General features: G+C 38.3%; 2 protein-coding genes across 2 annotated transcripts; one reads left to right on the top strand and one right to left on the bottom strand.

Moving 5' to 3' along the window:
- Nucleotides 1–1,012: 1,012 nt before the first annotated feature.
- Nucleotides 1,013–3,296, top strand: nsun4 (NOP2/Sun RNA methyltransferase 4). The gene is made up of 6 exons (XM_051698798.1): nt 1,013–1,122; nt 1,208–1,572; nt 1,654–1,808; nt 1,976–2,136; nt 2,554–2,678; nt 2,819–3,296. Exons 1-6 carry the CDS (start codon nt 1,030–1,032, stop codon nt 3,093–3,095), a joined length of 1,176 nt encoding a protein of 391 aa, XP_051554758.1. The 5' UTR covers nt 1,013–1,029; the 3' UTR covers nt 3,096–3,296.
- A 6,811-nt stretch (nt 3,297–10,107) lies between these two features.
- On the bottom strand, nt 10,108–16,840 carry LOC127441407 (diencephalon/mesencephalon homeobox protein 1-A-like). The gene is made up of 5 exons (XM_051698801.1): nt 16,705–16,840; nt 12,765–12,931; nt 12,477–12,655; nt 11,937–12,336; nt 10,108–11,812 (listed from the first exon to the last, which is right to left on the bottom strand). Exons 2-5 carry the CDS (start codon nt 12,916–12,918, stop codon nt 11,394–11,396), a joined length of 1,152 nt encoding a protein of 383 aa, XP_051554761.1. The 5' UTR covers nt 12,919–12,931; nt 16,705–16,840; the 3' UTR covers nt 10,108–11,393.
- Between the last annotated feature and the right edge of the window lie 2,639 nt (nt 16,841–19,479).

Here is a 19,479-nt window from a genome sequence, read left to right as displayed (position 1 = left end):
GATTGTGGACTTTAGGAGGAACACCCCAACACTGACCCCACCTCACCATTCTAAACAGCACTGTGGCAGCAGTGGAGTCATTCAGGTTCCTGGGCACTACCATCTCACAGGACCTGAAGTGGGAGACCCACATTGACTCCATTGTGAAAAAGGCCCAGCAGAGGTTGTACTTCCTTCGCCAGTTGAGGAAATTCAACCTGCCACAGGTGCTGCTGATACAGTTCTACTCAGCAGTCATTGAGTCTGTCCTCTGCACTTCAGTAACTGTCTGGTTTGGTTCAGCTATGAAATCGGACATCAGAAGACTACAAAAGATATTTCAGACTGCAAAAAAGGAAAAGGGCTGGAAAAATCACTCTGGACCCCACTCATCCTGCCCACTACCTTTTTGAACAGTTGCCTTCTGGTCGACACTTCAGACCTCTGAGCACCAGAACTGTTAGGCACAGGAACAGTTTTTTCCCTCAGGCTATCCATCTCATGAACAGTTAAAACTGCCTCAATTGAGCAATAACTATGTGCAATATACAGCTTAATCTGTTTATATCTATCCAACATACCATACCTCCTTGCTACTTGCTGTAAAGTGTAAACTTTACACTAAAACACAGATTTTAGCCTTTGTGAACACTTATTGGCTGTACAAGAAGTCTGTGCCATTCTAATGTGTGTAAACACTTAATGATGACGTGAATTGACAAATCCTACTACGGTAAGACTCGAGTCATGAATATTAATTAGGTTATGTAACTGGACATTTACAACGTCAATTTAGCAAGAAATTGATGGAAAGTTACTGAAAGACTGAAGCAATTGCACAACTTATAACGTTATAAGCACTTTATAAAGGTCCACATGACAAGTTGTTGATACATTAAATATAAAATCCGTTTATCATTTGTATTTTCAGGTTATATTGCTGTTGCCTGAGAATGTGATGGACTTTATTTGTTTAACGGATAGATATAGCACATTATAGTGGAACCAATGTGTGCAGAAACGGCGGACACGTTTCGCTGGTACACAAACATGGCGGCGCACATATGCACGAGATTTTGTATAAATAAATTCAGAGAATCTATTACATTTATCCAGCGAAGGTATCGAGTTAAAACAAAATGGGTAAGTATTCCGGTAGCACTTTCAAAGTAATACATCAAGTGTCAGAAATAGACAGCTTCATAGTTTCTATATATTGCACTACCAGGCAGCTACAAGGCCCAAGTTTCCTGCCACTGATCTTGCTCTGCAAAACTTCGATACATCCTACAACATGCAATTAGGGGACCTGTGGCCGTCTGTTCGAGTGGCCATGCTGTCTGAACAAAAGTATGGAGCATTGATAAACAACTTCTCTTCAACGTCTAATGTAATCTCAGACTTGGAAGCCCAAGGATGCAGAGACTTCATCAATGTTGAATGTTCCAGAAATGAGGCACATCAACATTCACAGGACTCCAACCCCTTGCACAGAAACATATTGAAACCTGCTGATCTTCATCCTAGTATAAGCCCTGATATCAAATGTCTTGTTTTTCCTCAAGGAGACATATCTCGATTCAAACCTGCAAGGTGAGAGTTACTAAGAGTTCTTGTTTCTTATGCTGTCTCAGTCTGATGATCACACTTAATATATCTGTCCTATTCACTTAGACCAGACAGCAGTGGCTTACTAGGATATTATCTCCTGGATGCTGCCTCAGTGCTACCTGTGCTAGCTTTGGATGTCCAGCCAGGACAGACAGTGCTGGACCTGTGTGCTGCTCCTGGGGGAAAGACCCTTGCTCTCCTGCAGACACATACAGTCGGTATGTGAATCGCCATATCTATTATATGCTCTTTATGTTCAGTCAGCGTATGTTCCATAGCAATTCCATTCATGGCTTTCTAATAGAAGAAATGTAGATCTGGGTTTGATTGTCATGTGTGGCTCCTGTACAACCTTTCTGACATGTGAGCATTTTCTCTTTTTCAGATTTTCTGTGGGCAAACGATTTATCAGGTTCTCGCACTGCACGGCTACGCAGGACTCTGCAGAGCTACCTGCCCAAAGAGTTCCTGGAGGAAGACAAAATCCACATCACTTCCATTGATGGTCGGAAATTAGGCCTGACAGAGGAGAAAAGCTTTGATAGAGTTAGTATTAGTAGTCTGGAAACGTAAGAACAGCTCTTTTGAAGTAAAAGAGTATGTTGTGCAAGCAAGACATGTTAAGATGCAAAAAAAAAAAAAAAGTGAACAGCACATTTTCTGTGTCTGTGTTGAATGAAATACTATTTGGCAAAAAGATAACCAGACCTTAATAACTTAGTAATGACTTCATGGGGTACAGTTATTTTGGCTGCTACATTATTATACTCATAACGAGTTAATTTGAGTGATGTTTTTATGACACCAGTATTACAAGAAGACCTAACATCTGCTTCCTTTTCCCTCTGCAGTAATGTAATAAATGTATGCATATGTGGCAAGCATATGGCAACAGACAACTCATGTCAACTTTGTGTATTTGGGCATTTTGCCTTTTAACTCAACTCTTCCATATTTCCACAGGTCCTTGTAGATGTTCCCTGCACTACAGACAGACACTCTGTAATGGTGGAAGAGAACAATTTATTTAAGAGATCCAGGACAAAAGAGAGACAGCAACTTCCCCTCTTGCAAACACAGCTTCTTGTGTGAGTTATGCTTTTTAAATCAATACAGACAGCAAGTTAGAAAGTTATAAAGTATCATATATTTTTTTATTAGGCAGTTTTTGTGATAATATTTGTGGAGATTACATCCATAAAGACATAAAAACATTTCCTCTGTCCAGGGCTGGGATCCAGGCCACGCGAAAGGGTGGAGACATAGTGTACTCGACGTGTTCCCTGTCCCAGCTGCAGAATGAGTGTGTGGTGCAGCAGGCCATAAGTCTCGCTCTAGAGGAGCTGGGAATCACAGTGCAGGTTCAGGACCTCAGATGGTTCACTCAACGCTTTTTTGATTCTTTCCACTTTGCTCCACAGTTAAATGTCGGGGAACTGGTTTTACCACATTTATGTGCCAACTTTGGACCAATTTATTTGTGTAAGTTACGACGAATGAATTAGCTAGACTTTCAAATATTGTTAGACCACAGCTAAAGGGATAGTTCACCCAAAAATGAAAATTCTCTCATCATTTACTCACCCTTATGCCATCCCAGATATGTATGACTTTCTTCTGCTGAACACAAACAAAGATTTTTGGAAGAATATCTTGGCTTTGTTGGTCCTTACAATGCAAGTGAATGGTGACCAGATCTCAGAAGGTCCAAAAAGCACATAAAGGCAGCATAAAAGTAATCCATAAGACTTCAGTGGTTAAATATATTTCTTCAGAAGTGATATGATAGGTGTGGGTGAGAAACAGATCCATATTTAAGTACTTTTTTACTATAAATCTCCACTTTCACTTTCTCATTCTTTTGTTTTTGGCAATTCACATTCATCTCGCATATTGCCACCTAGTGGGCAGGGAGGAGAATTTATAGGAAAAAAAGACTTAAAGGAATAGTTCACCCAAAAATGAAAATTTGCTGATAATTTACTCACCCTCAGGCCATCCAAGATGTATCTGAGTTTCTATCTTCATCAAAACAGAATTTAAGACTTTTAGGATTTCATTTCAGGTCTCCTCCTCTAAACAATGCAAGTGAATGTCCTCCATTTTTTTGACGGTCCAAAATGCATATTTAGTGTGCATCAAAATAATCCACACAACTCCAGTCGACAAATAAAGGTCTTATGAAACCAAACGGTTGATTATTTTTAGAAACAAAACAATACTTATATACTTTTTAACTTCAAATGTTCGCTTCCGTACATCTATGTGACCTGAGCTCATGAGAGAAATGACGTAAGCTTGTTGGTAAGGTCACACGTCACGTGGAGGAGGAGTCAGGAAGCGTGTCATTGTTTACAAGAGAAACTTGTGCCGTTCACAAACCAAAACATTCCAAAACAATTTAAAAACAATATAAAATAAAAAAATAATTTCCAAATAATTTTTTTAAAAACAATGTAAACAGTGACGCGCTTCCTGACTCCTCCACGTGACATGTGACCTTACCAACAAGCTTACGTCATTTCTCTCATGAGCTCAGGTCACAGAGATGTACGGAAGTGAACATTTGTAGTTAAAAAGTATATAAGTATTGTTTTGTTTCTAAAAATAATCAATTGTTTGCGTTCAGAAGAACTTTATTTGTCGACTGGAGTCATGTGGATTATTTTGATGCACCCTAAATACGCATTTTGGACCGTCAAAAAATGGAGGACATTCACTTGCATTGTTTAGAGGAGGAGGCCTGAAATGAAATCCTAAAAGTCTTAAATTCTGTTTTGAAGAAGAAAGAAACTCAGATACATCTTGGATGGCCTGAGGGTGAGTAAATTATCAGCAAATTTTCATTTTTGGGTGAACTATTCCTTTAAATATTGACTTTTTGTCTTGCCCACACCTATCATATTGCTTCAAAAGACAAGGATTTAACCACTGGAGTCATATGGATTACTTTTATTATCCCTTCATATGCTTTTTGGAGCTTCAAAGTTCTGGCCACCATTCTTTTGCATTGTATGGACTAACAGAGCTGAAATATTCTTCTACATTTTTTAAATTAAAAAATTGTTTTCTGCAGAACAAAGAAAGTCATACAAATCTGGGATGGCATGAGGGTGAGTAAATGATGCGAGAATTGTCATTTTTGGGTGAACTATTACTTCAAGTGGAGCTCTTGAATTTCACAAAAGTTGTGGCAAGGATGCCCTCTAGTGACTAAACATGGAACTTCAAAATCTGTCTGTGAAGTGTTTTGCTCTGTTACTCAATCTTTAATAACTAGAGTTTAACAATCTCAGTATAATCAGGCCTGCTCACGTTATTCAGTGGTGTCAATATCACCATCATAAGTTTCTCAGAAAATACCTGTTAATAATTAAATCAGACGAGTGCTTATATAAAAAGGTCAAAATATTCAAGATTTGTCAAATACACATCCTTTTTACATAAAGGATGTAGAGAGTGTTATGCTTATGAAATTCAATAGAATAATTTTTTTTTTTTTAAATAAAAGTAAAAAGACAAAGTTAAAGAAGTATCCCCATCAGAAGATAACACTGAAAAGCTCAAAACACCAATGCTTGCTGTGTTTAAAACGGTGTGTCTCGTCTAGAAAACTTTGGTGAACCATTACTTCTGCTTGTAATGAAAATCCAATTCACTTCACTGATCGTTCTTTGTAAATATATGCGAAATAAAACAGATTTGGCGACTGATGTGTTTCCAGTGTTGTTCAGAAGGGGGCGACAACGGACTATTACACAACTTGTATATGCTGGTATTAATATTTAAAATTAAATGTATTTATATTACCTGAGTAGATCATTTACCTAAATGATTTGCCAAAAAGCTGCCATTTATTTATTTTTTTTATGATAAAATGATTTGCATTTAAAGAAATGCAGTTTCCTTGATTGCACTTTTCAAAATCTGTTTTCCTTCATTCAAACCCTAATTTTTGAGCATGTAACCTTCAGAAGGGTTTAATGTTCATAAATTAATCTCTCTGTCATTCACAGAAACGTTGAGCAAAAATGACTTTAAAGTCAAAGTTTTCTAGTTAATATAGACCATGCACTGTATTAATTATGAGGATAGAGAGGCGTCTAATGAGCAACAAAAGAGACGAGCGTCTCTCTGATCAATGATGTGCCTGTCTGCGACACATCCACACACACCTAATGTCAGCGCCTCACTTTTGAGTGTGTCGTTTAGACTTGGCATCAGAGGATGGTTTTGTTTTCTGGTAACGTCTAAAAGGTTCAATTTCCCCCCGGTTGTCCATGAACCTTGCGTCTATTCCGAGCAATGTAGCATGAAAAGGTGTGCGCATTTTCGGAAGAGCCATCGACTCCCCGCTATCATTAAGCTGCTCGGAAAGTGTTCCATCGGTGCCGGAGTCGAGATTGGCCGAGCGCTCGTTTAGTTGCCGGCTTCTCGGTGAACATTAAGGACGCAAGAGGATACTCAAATGGGATGCTTTCCCCTCGTTTTCCCTTTCGCCTTTTATTCCACAGATGAGTGCAGATAATTTTCTGTGCGATTGTGAGTGATTACTGTATTACCGTGGTAATATAGGGTTATTTGGGAATGCAAAGAGAATTAATGACACATAAAAACTATTTTTGCATTGACTGCTTCTCTCGGCCAGGATATTTCTCCATGCCTGCATCTTGTGATTACCTAAACGTATTGTAAATATGTGTTTCCTATGGGCTTTTACATACATTTACATTTTTTAACACTCAGGAGACAGAGGGGCCATTAGGGACGAGTTATTGTCATCTGTAGGTTGTATTCATTATTGACTTTGACACTGTTGAGGATGCTGGCATCCGAACATTTGAGAGCACCTTGCCAATGATGTAAATCTGATGTAGATCTTTGTAATGACAGAAACATGGAGAATATCATCTGGACACAGAGGCCTTATAATGACAGAATCTCAGATGTCCGTAGGTGGGTAAATGTTATATCGGCTTCCTCTGTAAAAGGCAAACATGAGTATTTTGTGGGGGGGAAAACCACTTATGATAGAGTCACACGATCGAATACTCTTGCTAGAACTTTTGCAAAGTTTGCTTCAAACCTGAAGGACCCTTTAGAAGGGTCATGCTCACCCCCTTGTTTTCACAACCAACTTGGACCCCAGATGTGCGTGTATGTGAGACTTGTGTATCGATTTATCACTGAAGTACAACAGTTTAATGAACTTTGTTTTTCCCACCTTGGGAATGTTAACCACCTCGTTCTAGAGCCCTAGCTGTATTGTCTCTTAATACTGTTAGTGTCCACCAACAATAGCAATCATTGACCTCTATATAGATATCTTGTTTTTCCCTCTGTGTTGATAATGTGCATTTGCTGTTGGTAAATGCGGGGTGTGATGTGCACATAACTGCCTCAAGTCCAACGTATCAGTACTAGACTTCATGCTTGTTCTGTTGTCCACAAGCAGTTATGCCTTTATACCAAGTAATACCCTTAATACTGTGTTCACATAGAGTTAAGTCCCGACCTCAGGCACTTCAGTGATAAGATATTTGATTGTCTTATGTGGCAAGAAGCTCTGGCCTGAGGCATATCCTACTGCTCAGATGTCTATGGTATGAGTTGCAAATCTTAAGAGCCCAGCATGAAGCCATAGCCTCGGCTCTCGCTCTTCAGGCTCTGGACCTTTCATTACTGATGCGATGAAGCTTTCAGATCATCACGGTTAAAAACATTAGAGTCAAGCTCCATCTTATCTACTGCCATCATTGTGTGAAACCCAGTAACCGATCTCCGATCTGTCCCGTGATCCTTGGCGTGGATTACCACATCTTCCCCCTTAAAAGAATATTAAAGTTAAACTTAATCGACAGCATTTGTGGCATAATGTCTATTACCACAAAAATTCATATAGATTCGTCCCTCCTTTTCTTTAAAAAAAAAAAAAAAAAAAAAAAAAAAGCAAAAAGCGAGGTTACAGTGAGCCACTTGTAATTACAATGGAAGAGAATGGGGCCAATTTTTGGAGGGTTTAAAGGCAGAAATGCGAAGCTTATAATTTGATCAAAGCACTTACATAAATTTCACTTACAAAAATAATTTTGTATTTGAGCTGTAAAGTTTTTTAAATCATTGGAATTGGATATAACTTTACACATGAAAGGTTAGTAAGTGATTTTATCACACTAAAATGCATATTGTTGACGTCTTGTGGCTATACTTTTGAAACAGTGAGTATTTTAACGGTTACAGATTGGCCCCCATTCACTTCCATTGTAAGTGCCTCACTGTAACCCAGATGGGACAGGTCGAAATTATTCTTTGTAGTAATCAACATTATGCCACAAATGCTATCGATTGAGCTTAATTCAACCCGGAATATTCCTTTAATCGTCCATAAAGAAAATAAATCAGTCGCTTCAATACATTTTCGCCCAGGATTGTCTGCTTTCCTTAAGACTTGCACAGTAGTGAAGTGTCTCGCCTCGCTCAAGTGTCCGGTGGAGACTTAATCCATATGACTGTGTCCTGCATTCAAAGAGAGCTGAGCTTCCCTCCACATGCCCACAATGCCACTTTCCCCTTCTGAAAGGTATGTGTAGTGTGGCATTGATGTGTAATTACGTGTGACTGAAACAGCGCCTTGGTGACAGGCTCTGGAGTGCTGCAGTTGGCTTGGGTTAGCTCTCCCCAGAAAAGAGGGGTTTTCTTTGCCCTTAAGAGGATTAAGTGGGGTTGTGATAACAGAGGGATAAAAAGGAGAGAATTGAATCAGAAAAGAAAGCTGGGACCAAAGAGAGCGACCTCTTGCAACGGAGTTCAAACACCTGTTGTCATCATCCCGTTGCCAGCGCTTTCTCAGCCCTGTTTCTTCACTCTTATATATTTTAATTGAAGATATTACAACACATTTCCTTTCACTGCTAAACTCTGTTTCATGTTTAACACATTAACATATATATATTTATTTTTTGCCATCTTTTGGTTACCGTACAGGCCGATGTCTGAGTGAGCTGTTGAAACGAAGGACGCGTTAGTTTTCAAGAGTTCTTTAATGTGTATCTGAGCAATGTGCTATTAGAGAGATTTACCCCAGCTGACAGCTTGGAGAGTATGTGGCAAAATTGCAGTGCCAGCGGGCTAAAAGAATGCTAGGAACAGGATTAGGATCATATTCTGGCAGTGCCTGTCACTTCCTCAATGGGCTGGGGTTCCTTATGGTGGCAGCTTTCATTCTCCATGCAGCTAAAACCTTTAGCCAAACCAAAAAGGAGAGCAAGAGGGAAAAAAAAGGCCTGATTGAACGGTACACTGTGATTTTTGTGCTAGGCATGCTCAAGGTTTGCGTGTGTGTCTGTAAGGGGCTGTCTGATCAACTACACAACGTTGACACCTTATTAAACACTAAAGTGAATTTAGAAATTGCTTGGCTGAATTTACCTCCTGTGTAGGCCTACTTATCAATTAAGAGCTATTTATTTTGTTGCTTTGACATTTAAGTTAATCATTTAAATTGCTTTACTTATTTCAGAGCTATTTAATGGCAGTAAAGGTCCCCAGTCAAAACCTAAATCATACAACATGATTAACAGAAAATGCTTATGTTACCTTGCAGGTCTCATTACTGGGATGCAGAGTTAGTAAAGAGACTGCTTCGAACTTGACCTTGTTGTCATATAATCTGTATTTTTGCCCTGGAGGCAATTTGAGTGTTTGCAAATGATTCTGGTTGGGGGTGGCAATTTAGAAATTTTAAGTTACATTAGTTTTGCTGTTTGCAGTTGCTTTTAACATATTTTATTTATTGTGCTGTGTAACTTTCTTCCCATGTGTCTTTTGGTCTAGACAAAAAGGTTGAGTGTTAGAAAGCATTACAATCAGCTGTATTTAAATATGGCATGAAGCACTTTTAAAATGCAGTTAGCAGCCCTGTCAAGGGCACTGAGAACATGGTGGCAGTGGCATCAAGCCTCTGGTAAAATGTACACAGAGGGGTGACCCTCTTTATGTGAGCAAAGGGCTTATGCATTTTGACAAACCACACTGTTTAAGGTATAATAGCGGCATAATCACGGCCCCAGGCTTTCATTTGTCAGCATAATGGCCTGCTTATTCATCAGGGATGGCTTATATCCCCACAACGATTTTATTTCCCAAGATTCCCTTGTTTTTTCACTCTCCACACACAGACTATTGCTCCTTTTCACTCTCCTTTCATGATTTATCCCTGATTTTCATATCAGCTGTCTTGCTCCACCACTTCCTCAGCCCCTTATGCTAACTCAGTTTACTCTTCTATGTTCTTTTCATGGAGGTAAAAAAATAAATGAAATAATTTATCAATTTAAATTAATTCTCAGTCATTTCAATATGTATCTTAAAATTGTTCTGAAACAATTTTATCAATTTAGAATGTTCTCTTTTGAATTTAGATTTATGTAGTGTGATATTTAGGGGATACATGAGAAAATAAATACAGTATATATTAAAAAAAGATGTTCAAGCAATGTTTTCTTTAAGTTTTATTTTACAAGTTTTTAAATCTACAGTTGACAAAGGGAAAGATGTGCATACTTCTGGAACACTCTCCACCGATATAGGCAACAAATTCATCATTTTGCTTGATATCGTGAGTGACTGTAAATTTATGTCCACAGTGACAATGAAAGAGTTACATAGACAACCAGACTGTTTAGGTTAAATAATCTGGGGAGGACGCAGGCAGTCTACGGCACACCCAGTACAATCTTACAAAGGACAGCTACCAGAATCATCACAGGGTTAAATTCTTCTCAATCTAAAACACAGATGTGCCTTACCAGTAAACATTTATAGTTAAAGACTTTGTGTATTTTACATATTCAAATAGTTTACAAACACACTGAGGGAAAAAATGAGCAGAAAGGGAAGAAAGCTGCTGTACATTGAAGTGCTTTGCTTGCCACAGGAGAACTTCCTGTTTGTATTGGTAGGAACAAAGAAGGTTATCAGACCTTCCACCACTATTTCTTGTTGCAACATTCATATGTACTTAAGCAGTAGTTTTCTGTCGGTTGAGAGTATTTTCCCTCAGAGCATTAATATGGCAATCTCAAATGATATGCATGGTCTATAATTGCATCTCTTCCTTTTGCCCAAGGCTACATGTAATTAAAAGCTTTGCATATGTAGGTAATGAAATAATTTCCTCATTACCATTCTCAATTCACTGTGGTTAAACCTGACCATTAAATGGGTTAGGTCTAATTAATCTATTTAGTTGTGCAAGATTTACATTTACAAGGTAAAATGTGTAACGTAATTTGCGAACCACGTAATTATATTAAGAAAGTTCTTCACAGATTCTGGTGTACAGTCTGCCTCAGTGCATGCAACTGGCTGAGATCATCTCCAAAAAGTGCTTATATCAAACATCTATGCCCATCCAGACTATATAAATAACACAACATCTAAATCACAGCCTGTCTGTTTTTAAGCTAAGCTGACAAATGTGATATTGTAATGACGTGATACTGCTGCAACAGTTTTGGGAGACTGGGAGGTTTTCATAATTAACTGCCCATTTAAGCCATTAGCCTCAAAACAAAATTTTCAAGTCCAAAGATTTGATTAGTTTGTCCTGCAACATGAAGAAGACCAGTTTAGACTGGAGAAACTCAAGACAATGCTTTGGGCGTTACACCTTTTTTCTTTCTTTTTTAAAAACAAAGTTTCCTGTACATTTTAGACAGTTGCCTCTAAATTGGCGAGTCCAGGTGGCGTGTTAGAAGTGGTAGAGAGATGTTCCCTTGCTCAGGTAGTTTTTAGTCTTCTGCTTAGTTGGGCAGTGTGTCCAGGCCCAGCGATGCAGCGTGCTGCTTTGCCCGCAGGCGTAGATTCTCAATGCTGGTGGTCTTGCTGTTGTGGCTGGGGAGGCCTCCAGAGGCCTGCAGCAGGGGGCTGTTCCAAACCTGTTGTGCGTGGTGAGAAAGAGACTGATAATATGACTGGCAGGGAAGGGAACCCAGGGGCGCTGGCATGTTGACATTCATGCCCAGGTATGGTATTGGCGAGGGAGTCGGCATGTCAAAAGAGGGATAGTGAACCAGGTTGTTGGTGGCAGCCATGTGCTGGCGGAACTGCTCCTGCAACCGGAAGAGGCTGAGCGGAGACGAAGAGTAGGAATGACTCTGTGAGATCCCGCCGGTGACGCCACCAGAGGAGGATGTGATGGCTGGGGAACCAAGAGGAGAGTCTTAAGACATAAAGAGGGTTGCAGATTATAAAGATGTACATGGGTTGTTTTCAGGATGTTTTTTATTTTTTTATTATTTTTATTTTTATTTTTTTATACATGGTCGTTACAGATTTTGTTTTACCTGGTTTGGGGCTGAGACGTTTGCAAAGAGGTGAGAGGTTTCCAGGTGTTGGTTCTTTCTCAACCTTCAGATCCTCCCTGTGCTGCTTTATCTCTTCTTCCTTGTCCGTTGCGTTGTCTTCTGTGGCCGACTCGCTGCCTGACTGCTCTGCCGATGTTACATTTAGCTCAACACTAAGTTCAGATCCCTGTGTGTGGGGAGCTGCCTCTGCTTCCATGGATGAGGAAGAGGATGAGGATGAAGGTGGCTGGTTCTCGAGATTTATGGTAGAAGGGGGTTCATCCTTATCGCTTGTTGCCACTGCTCCATCTGTTGATGGATCTTTCTGCTTCTGCAGATGCTCTTTTTGGAGGCTTCGCTGCTTCTTGCGAAACTTTGCACGGCGATTCTTGAACCACACCTGATGTTAAATGGCCAAAACAGAAAATAAGATCATTGCATGTGTAGGGCCTCCATTTTTGTAAACTTCGCCAAAGAAACATGATGAATGAAGTATCTCATTAGTTTGGCTCTGAGAAGGTGAAATTGGTCGTTTCTTACCTGCACGCGTGCCTCGGGTAAGTTGGTGCACATGGCCAGGCGCTCCCGCATCACGACGTCAGGATAGTGAGTTTTCTGAAAAGTCTTCTCTAAAGCCTCCAGCTGCTGGGCCGTGAAAGCGGTGCGACTGCGACGCTGTTTGCGATGCTGAGAACCGTAGCGAGCTTCGAGAATGATATCTTGAAATGTGCAGCCGTTGGAGGAGAAAAGACACGGCATATTTAATTAATTGTAAAATTAATATTTGTGTTAACGAGAGAGAGAGAGAGAGAGAGAGAACGCACTTACCAGCCAGTCTCTCAGCGAGGGTGAGCGCGTGAACCGACGGACGATAATCGGGCGCGTGCTGAGCTTGTTGCGCCGCCTGTTGATGCAGGTTGTACATGGCGCTCAGTGAGTTCATGGCGTGCAGAGAGTATCCGTTCACTCCGTAGTGTTGCATGATTCAAAAATTTCTGCAAAAGAGCAAGATTTGTGAGTAGGCTATACAATAGTGTTTTTGTGTGCTTTTTCTGTGTTTTGTTTAATTTTTTTTAAATTAAATGAGAACCTACTGTAAACTTTACATCTCTTTAGTTAGCCGATTTGTCTCTTTGTATCGCTTAAATGAGCAGACTAAATCAACAAGACTTTTTTTTTTTTTTTTTTGAAAATGTTAAAATAAAATGCACTACATTCATATGTGTTTTTATGTACTGTAGCCTATATCTAATGATTCATTATCAGTCAATAACATATATCAGTGTACACTAAAATTTAATAAGTTGACTTTAAAAAAAAAAGTGAGGAAACCAGTTGCCTTAAAAAAAATCAAGTAAAGATGTACTTATTTTCTAGTCTTAATTCATTTTACTTGAGCCAAATAAGTACATTTACTGCTAAATAAGTACATTTACTTACATTTAAAGCAATCAGTTTACATGCTTTTTTTTAAGTAAGGTTAACTAATTAGATTTTACAGTGATATGCCAGTCAGCGCTTTTTGAAATCGGCTTTTAGGAGTGGAACTCTGTTCATTAATATCCACTTATTGTGTTGTCCAAACCATTAGTCATGCAAAAGGAATTAATTGGCGCAATTATCACTTGTTTACCTAATGGGGTGCGACTTATGCTTACTATATTAGATAATCACTTCCCTGCAAATTACCGCATCCTCTAAAAACAGTTCTAAACACGATGACCGTATGTTTAGAAATACTTAATTGTAACTGCTGTCAGCGAAATTTAATTGCCAACATGTTTGGGCAAAATTGCATTTTATTTACCTTTAAAATGTACGGTTTACCGAATATTCTGCACGGGTGGTTATTGATTTTAAATCTGGTTAAGCTTCATGTTCGATCCAAGACTTTTTCCCCGGTCATTTTTTACAGCAGGTTTAAGATTTTCATAGCTAAAATGAAAGGCTTGAGGACACGATTAGATATGTATTAGTATGGAGGTGGTTGACAGGCAGGAATATCTCCGAGGCCCTTGCAATGCGCATTATTAAGAGGGAAAGTAAATCTTCCCACACGTGGCAGGTGTCCAGGGACTTACAACAGCCTCGAGTTTTAAACAAGGACAGTTGTATTTCCGTCCAGCGCTGAAATTGCTCGTTATTTGGGTCGATTAAGGCCTATTTCCTGCATGTAGTTCATGCACAAATTCCTAAAGCATTTACCTGAATTAAATTAGATTAAAAGCTTTAACAGAGATTTAAAGTTATATTATAAGGCGGTGTTATTTAAATTGTTGAGCAATGCTTTAGCAAGTAAGCTGAAAACAATGAAGTGGAAGACTCCTAAATCACAGAAAGTGATCTAGACATTTATCACAAAAAAAAAAAAAAAATGTGTTTAATCTTTTGATAACTGTCATAATTACAATAGATTTACCGGATCCCGTTGGGAAACGAAATATGATAATAGCCAATGTTAATTTTGTAACACGATCATCAATAATCACACGAGTGTCGCTTCAGAAAGGCAACTCTAATATAGGGAAAAGAAAGCAAAACGAATATGAGTTTGATGCTCAGTTAATTTTAGGCATTTAAAGAAAAGTATCCACCATGTATCTCATGTTAATATTTTTTTAAATAATTTGCTAAATGTTACCTATTTAATTTCAGGGCCTGGTTATTAATCGGCCCTTGTTATTGCTATTATTATTATTATTATTATTATTATTATTATTATTATTATTTCTGCATATATGACATTGTTTTGATGATGTATAAAATGACATGCTTAATTGTTTCATGTCGTTTTATTCTTATTCCTGGACGATTATTTTGCTTTCATGAATATAATCCTCTGCAGTGTTCAGGCTAAATAACCTTTTTATGTGCTTTCAAATAAGTTACGTTAATTTCGTTTACTGGATTCCCCCCCATTTTTAGGCTACTGGAATTTTTGCATCCTCTGAATGACACCCGCAGTGCCCATTCCCAGGCTATTAAGTCAATGCAACGTCTGATGAATGTGATCAGAGGACAAGAGGGAATAGTTTAATTCGCTTGGACAGAAGGTGCTTTGCTAAACATTTACTTTTCTCCCCCAAGTATTTGAATTGAATGGGGTCCGTTTCTCTCCCGCCCTTCTCTCGCGGCCCCTTATCCCATCGCCCCGGGGCCACGTTTTGGCTGAGATGTATGGCTTCTCTGCGGGTAAAATATGCATGTTGATCCCCATTTGGTTCCCCGTCTAATGGAAGTGCAAATAGGTTTCGACTGTGGAGGCCTCCATTTATCATCACCGCTGACACGGACGGACGTACAGTGAGCTTAGACATGAGTGTGTTAGATGTGTGTGCGCGTGCGCGCGTGCGCGTGCTTTCCAAGAAAGATGTTTCTGAACAGATGTGTTCTATATCTATTTTATATATGTTTGGGTTAGTTTTAATTTAGTTACATTAATACAAGTAGGCTATACAGCGGAGCGAAATCTGTTTCTCCAGGTCTGCAGTGGTATATATATATATAGGCTATCTAAAAATACACCGTGAACAATAATAATAATAATAATAAAAACAGGCCTAGGCCTACATAAAAAAAATAATGGCAAAAATCCACATATTGCCAAATGGTTGGCTAATTAACAACTGTGATAAGTCATTGACAAACCGTGCAATTGTGATTTGGTGCAATGCGATAGCAATCATTGTAGAAATAAACATGATAGCGATTATTAAATATAATTTAATGTTCAGGCACCACAATTATAGTTTAAGCCCTTTTTTTCGTTTAGGAATATTCGTATATTTCTAACTGAACTTGCAAAACGTCACAATTTTGCCACAGGCCAACTGATATTTGGCACAAAGGGCAGATTATTTTAATACTGTGTGTCGCTGCTATTGTAGTCTGTTCATCCTTCTGTTACAGCTGCGGGCAGTGTGACACTTCATGCTTCGGTTATTAAAACCACATTATGCAAATCGGCGTGTACAGTGCAACTTTTTGATCCGTCTAAATTAGGAAAAATGTTAGCGTTAAAAGCCCATGTGACCCAGGGGGGACTATTTCTCGTGTCTCGCATGTGACATTTACATTGTCACTCATATTCCTGTATCCCTCACTGTCAATGGCCCCACATGTGGTCAGCACAGAAGGGTTTCTACTCATATTATTCTAGTCTTTTTCTGAAGACAAGTACGTGTTTTCCGAAGGTGGACCTCATTTAAAATGCTATATATATATATATATATATATATATATATATATATATATATATATATATATATATATATACATATCATTCTGAATAGAGGAATTACACCGCATTAGGACATAATCGGCTGTATAGGCTAATCCACTTTATGTTGCAATGAAAATTTACAAGCTAGTGTGAAGTTATGGCAAGTTTTAAACTGAAACCGCACTCGTAGTCTAGACGGATATTTTGGAGCAAGTTTAAAACTCGTTATGTGAACGACTATTTTTCATGCATCCGTTTTAGCGATTTTTTTTATATATATATATATATATAAAATATATGATGCTACTCTTATAGGCAACATTTCAGAAAACTGTTTATACATATTTTGTACATATTTATTATACTAAGAATTTGCTGTTGGTTTTTACATGATCTAAAACAGCGAACAGAACCGAAATGAATGTTGTTCTGTATAATATTTCACATATTAGGCTATTAAAATGTCAAACTGATATCTAGCTGTTTGTTTAGTTTTTGGCGTAACTTTTTGCATAATCTGTTGCATAAACCATGATCGTTTCTTACCTCAGTCTGTGTCCTAGAATTTATCCAGCGTCTTACAGTGGCACTTGATATTGTTTGCAGCTCGGAGTATTTCCCAGATGTCCTTAACGCGTTTGTCAAAGTCTAAGAGTCCATTATATCCTCTAAGTATCACGCGCTTCCGAATCGTTCCCCGCGCGCTCTTCTCAGCACTGTGCTTCCATCTATTGACACGCGCTTTGAGGAGGGATTTTAAAGAGCTCCGCGTAACGTCAAGGCGGCTTGCTACTGGTCCACTAAGCTGTCAATCAACACTCAACTTTATTTTTCAGTCTGCTCTTGTATTCGGAGCCAATTGACCCTGTACTTTAAAGTCCTAAATCACGCACTGGAGAGTACTAATGTCAACCCATTAAACACTACATGCTTACAAACAACATCCATATGTAATGCAGTAATAAACAGAAAATGTTGACATCGATGGGATTAACGCTTTATAGCGCCAACAGATGAGAAACACGTTTTCTCCGAGATTGATAATGGAGATATAAACATTATTGCATTAGCCTTCATTATAACAATGATCTTTATATTCCAGTAGGCTTTATAAGTTTCAATTATATTGAAGTATTCTGCCATAGATCATTTATATTTCGGAATTCCCTTGCGTTTAGATAAAGGATTTTAAAAAAGAGCAAGCAAGGCCATTGCATTTAAAAGCACACTGGAGTAGTTGTAGCCGAAAAGGATGCAATCTTTATTTTGCTTGTTTTTATGATTATGATTATGATTATAGTTTGTCCTTTCCATTGCACTCATCTCAACAAATCATGCAAGGATAGATTTGACCCAGAAAGAAATTGACTGCATTTAGTTCATTGTTGCCAAGTTAGTTAGTGGCAGTTTTAAATGGCAATAATAATAATAATACTTTTTTGCATCAACATACTGTTCTCACGCAATGACTTCTTTTGGGTACTTCTTGAACAGCAATATTGCTATCCCAAGATTTTGTATTTTTGTATTTCTTTATTTTTAGACAAACGAATATCTCATGCATAGGTTTTGTTTGCTTTTGGGCTTTGTCATGCCACTGCAGGAGAGTCTGAAGGGACTTTAGAGATCTCTAATAGATGCCTTCACAATCTCTCTCGGCCTTGAAGGATTTGGGTGAGGATAAGGGGAGACAAGACGCTATTTCAGCCTCCAAAAAACCTCTGTCTTGAAATGACTGCCGGTAAGAGGATTAAAACAATAATGCCCTTCTCTTCTTGAAGGGTTTTTAGAAAAGATTTCTTCTCCCGGAGCAAAACCGTTTAGGCTGGAATTAAGGGCAACGCAAAGTAGCCTTTTAATGTAAAGCTTGCATAATTTGTTAAAGATGCTCGCAGAAAGCGGGCCAGAGTGAAAATCCCGAACTGAATTTTATCTCTGACCAGACCTATCATCTAGAGGAATTTCAAACGAGTGGAAATTGAACGTAACCGTGGATGTTTGCCTCTTTTTACACACTTTTTATGAAAATGCTGAGATGGGTTGTGTCCAAAGAGTTATTGTGTACAGAGTTATAAAGGTGTGTGTGTGTGTCATGTAATGTTTCACACAAAGCTACATGGTTCACACGTAGACTTTGTGTTACAGTTGAATTGAATTATTTTCGTCTAATAATAAGCACAATAAATCAAGTGACGTTCAGATCCATTCACTCGATAACATTCACATGAGCCTGTTCTTCCTTCATTTCATACTAGTTTGTTTTGAGGCATATATACAATATTATGCATTTTTTTTCTGTTCTACTTATTATTTTAATTTTTCAAGCAGACAATAAAGACAATAGTAAAGATAATAGGCCTTGGTGACCGCAATAATAATAATAGTAATAATAATAGTAGTAGTAATAGTCACAAATTGTAATAATGCAATATATATATATATATATATATATATATATATATATATATATATATATATAATGGTATAATTTTGGACAATTTATGGCGAATATCACCACTATTAAATATTAAAATAAAGTACAGTTTCTTAGTTTAATTCGGTTCAAATATTTTGTTGGCATTATTAAAGACGCTTCATATTGGCTAATTATCATTAAACTATTAATCTCGTTATTTTCCTTGTAACTTTTACCATTTTGGAACCAAACCTGTGTCTTTTCCCGTCATTCCTCCCAACTCGAGTTTTTGGTCTCAGAGAGAAAGAGGATTAACTTGTGAACCGATGGAAAGAAGAACTTTAACGGGAGGTAAATCTGGGCAATGTCTCTTTGTGAGAAGCGTTTCTAAAGCAATTAAAGTGAGAAAGAAGCGCCTCTCAGCGCCTCTTCCTTAAATCTGCTTAAACGAAGACTACAGTCCAGCACATCTGACTGAGATGAGGGCTTTAAATGCCTTAAATTTAAAGTGCCACAGAGAGGAACCCACCTTTAGAGCTGAAGTCCAGTTTTAGTCTAAGTGATTGGGAGTTTTGCACTCCACTTGCTGCCCTCTCGTGTGTCTGTTCGTGTTAAAGGTGGACAGATATGACAGTTATTACAACAGCAATTAATTAGACTGCAGTAACATCGTGTAATGCACTGGAATAAGTGTCACCCCGAGGGAATCTATCAAGGGAGTTATTGAAAAAATGGCGAGGATATCTCTCAAAATCCATTTATTTAGAGCAAAAGTAGGAGAAAAAAATCATATCTCCACCCTATGATTGTGTTTTATTTACACTTACGAATTTCAGCTCTACCGTATAGCTTTCGGAGGAAATAATGAAATAAAAGTATTCGGTGTCACAGCGAGAGATGGTTGT

The sequence above is a fragment of the Myxocyprinus asiaticus genome, chromosome 5, assembly GCF_019703515.2.
Source record: "Myxocyprinus asiaticus isolate MX2 ecotype Aquarium Trade chromosome 5, UBuf_Myxa_2, whole genome shotgun sequence".
In the NCBI taxonomy this organism is placed as follows: Eukaryota; Metazoa; Chordata; class Actinopteri; order Cypriniformes; family Catostomidae; genus Myxocyprinus; species Myxocyprinus asiaticus.
The sequence above is the reverse complement of the archived record's forward strand: the minus strand, read 5'-3'. Positions and strand labels throughout refer to the sequence as shown.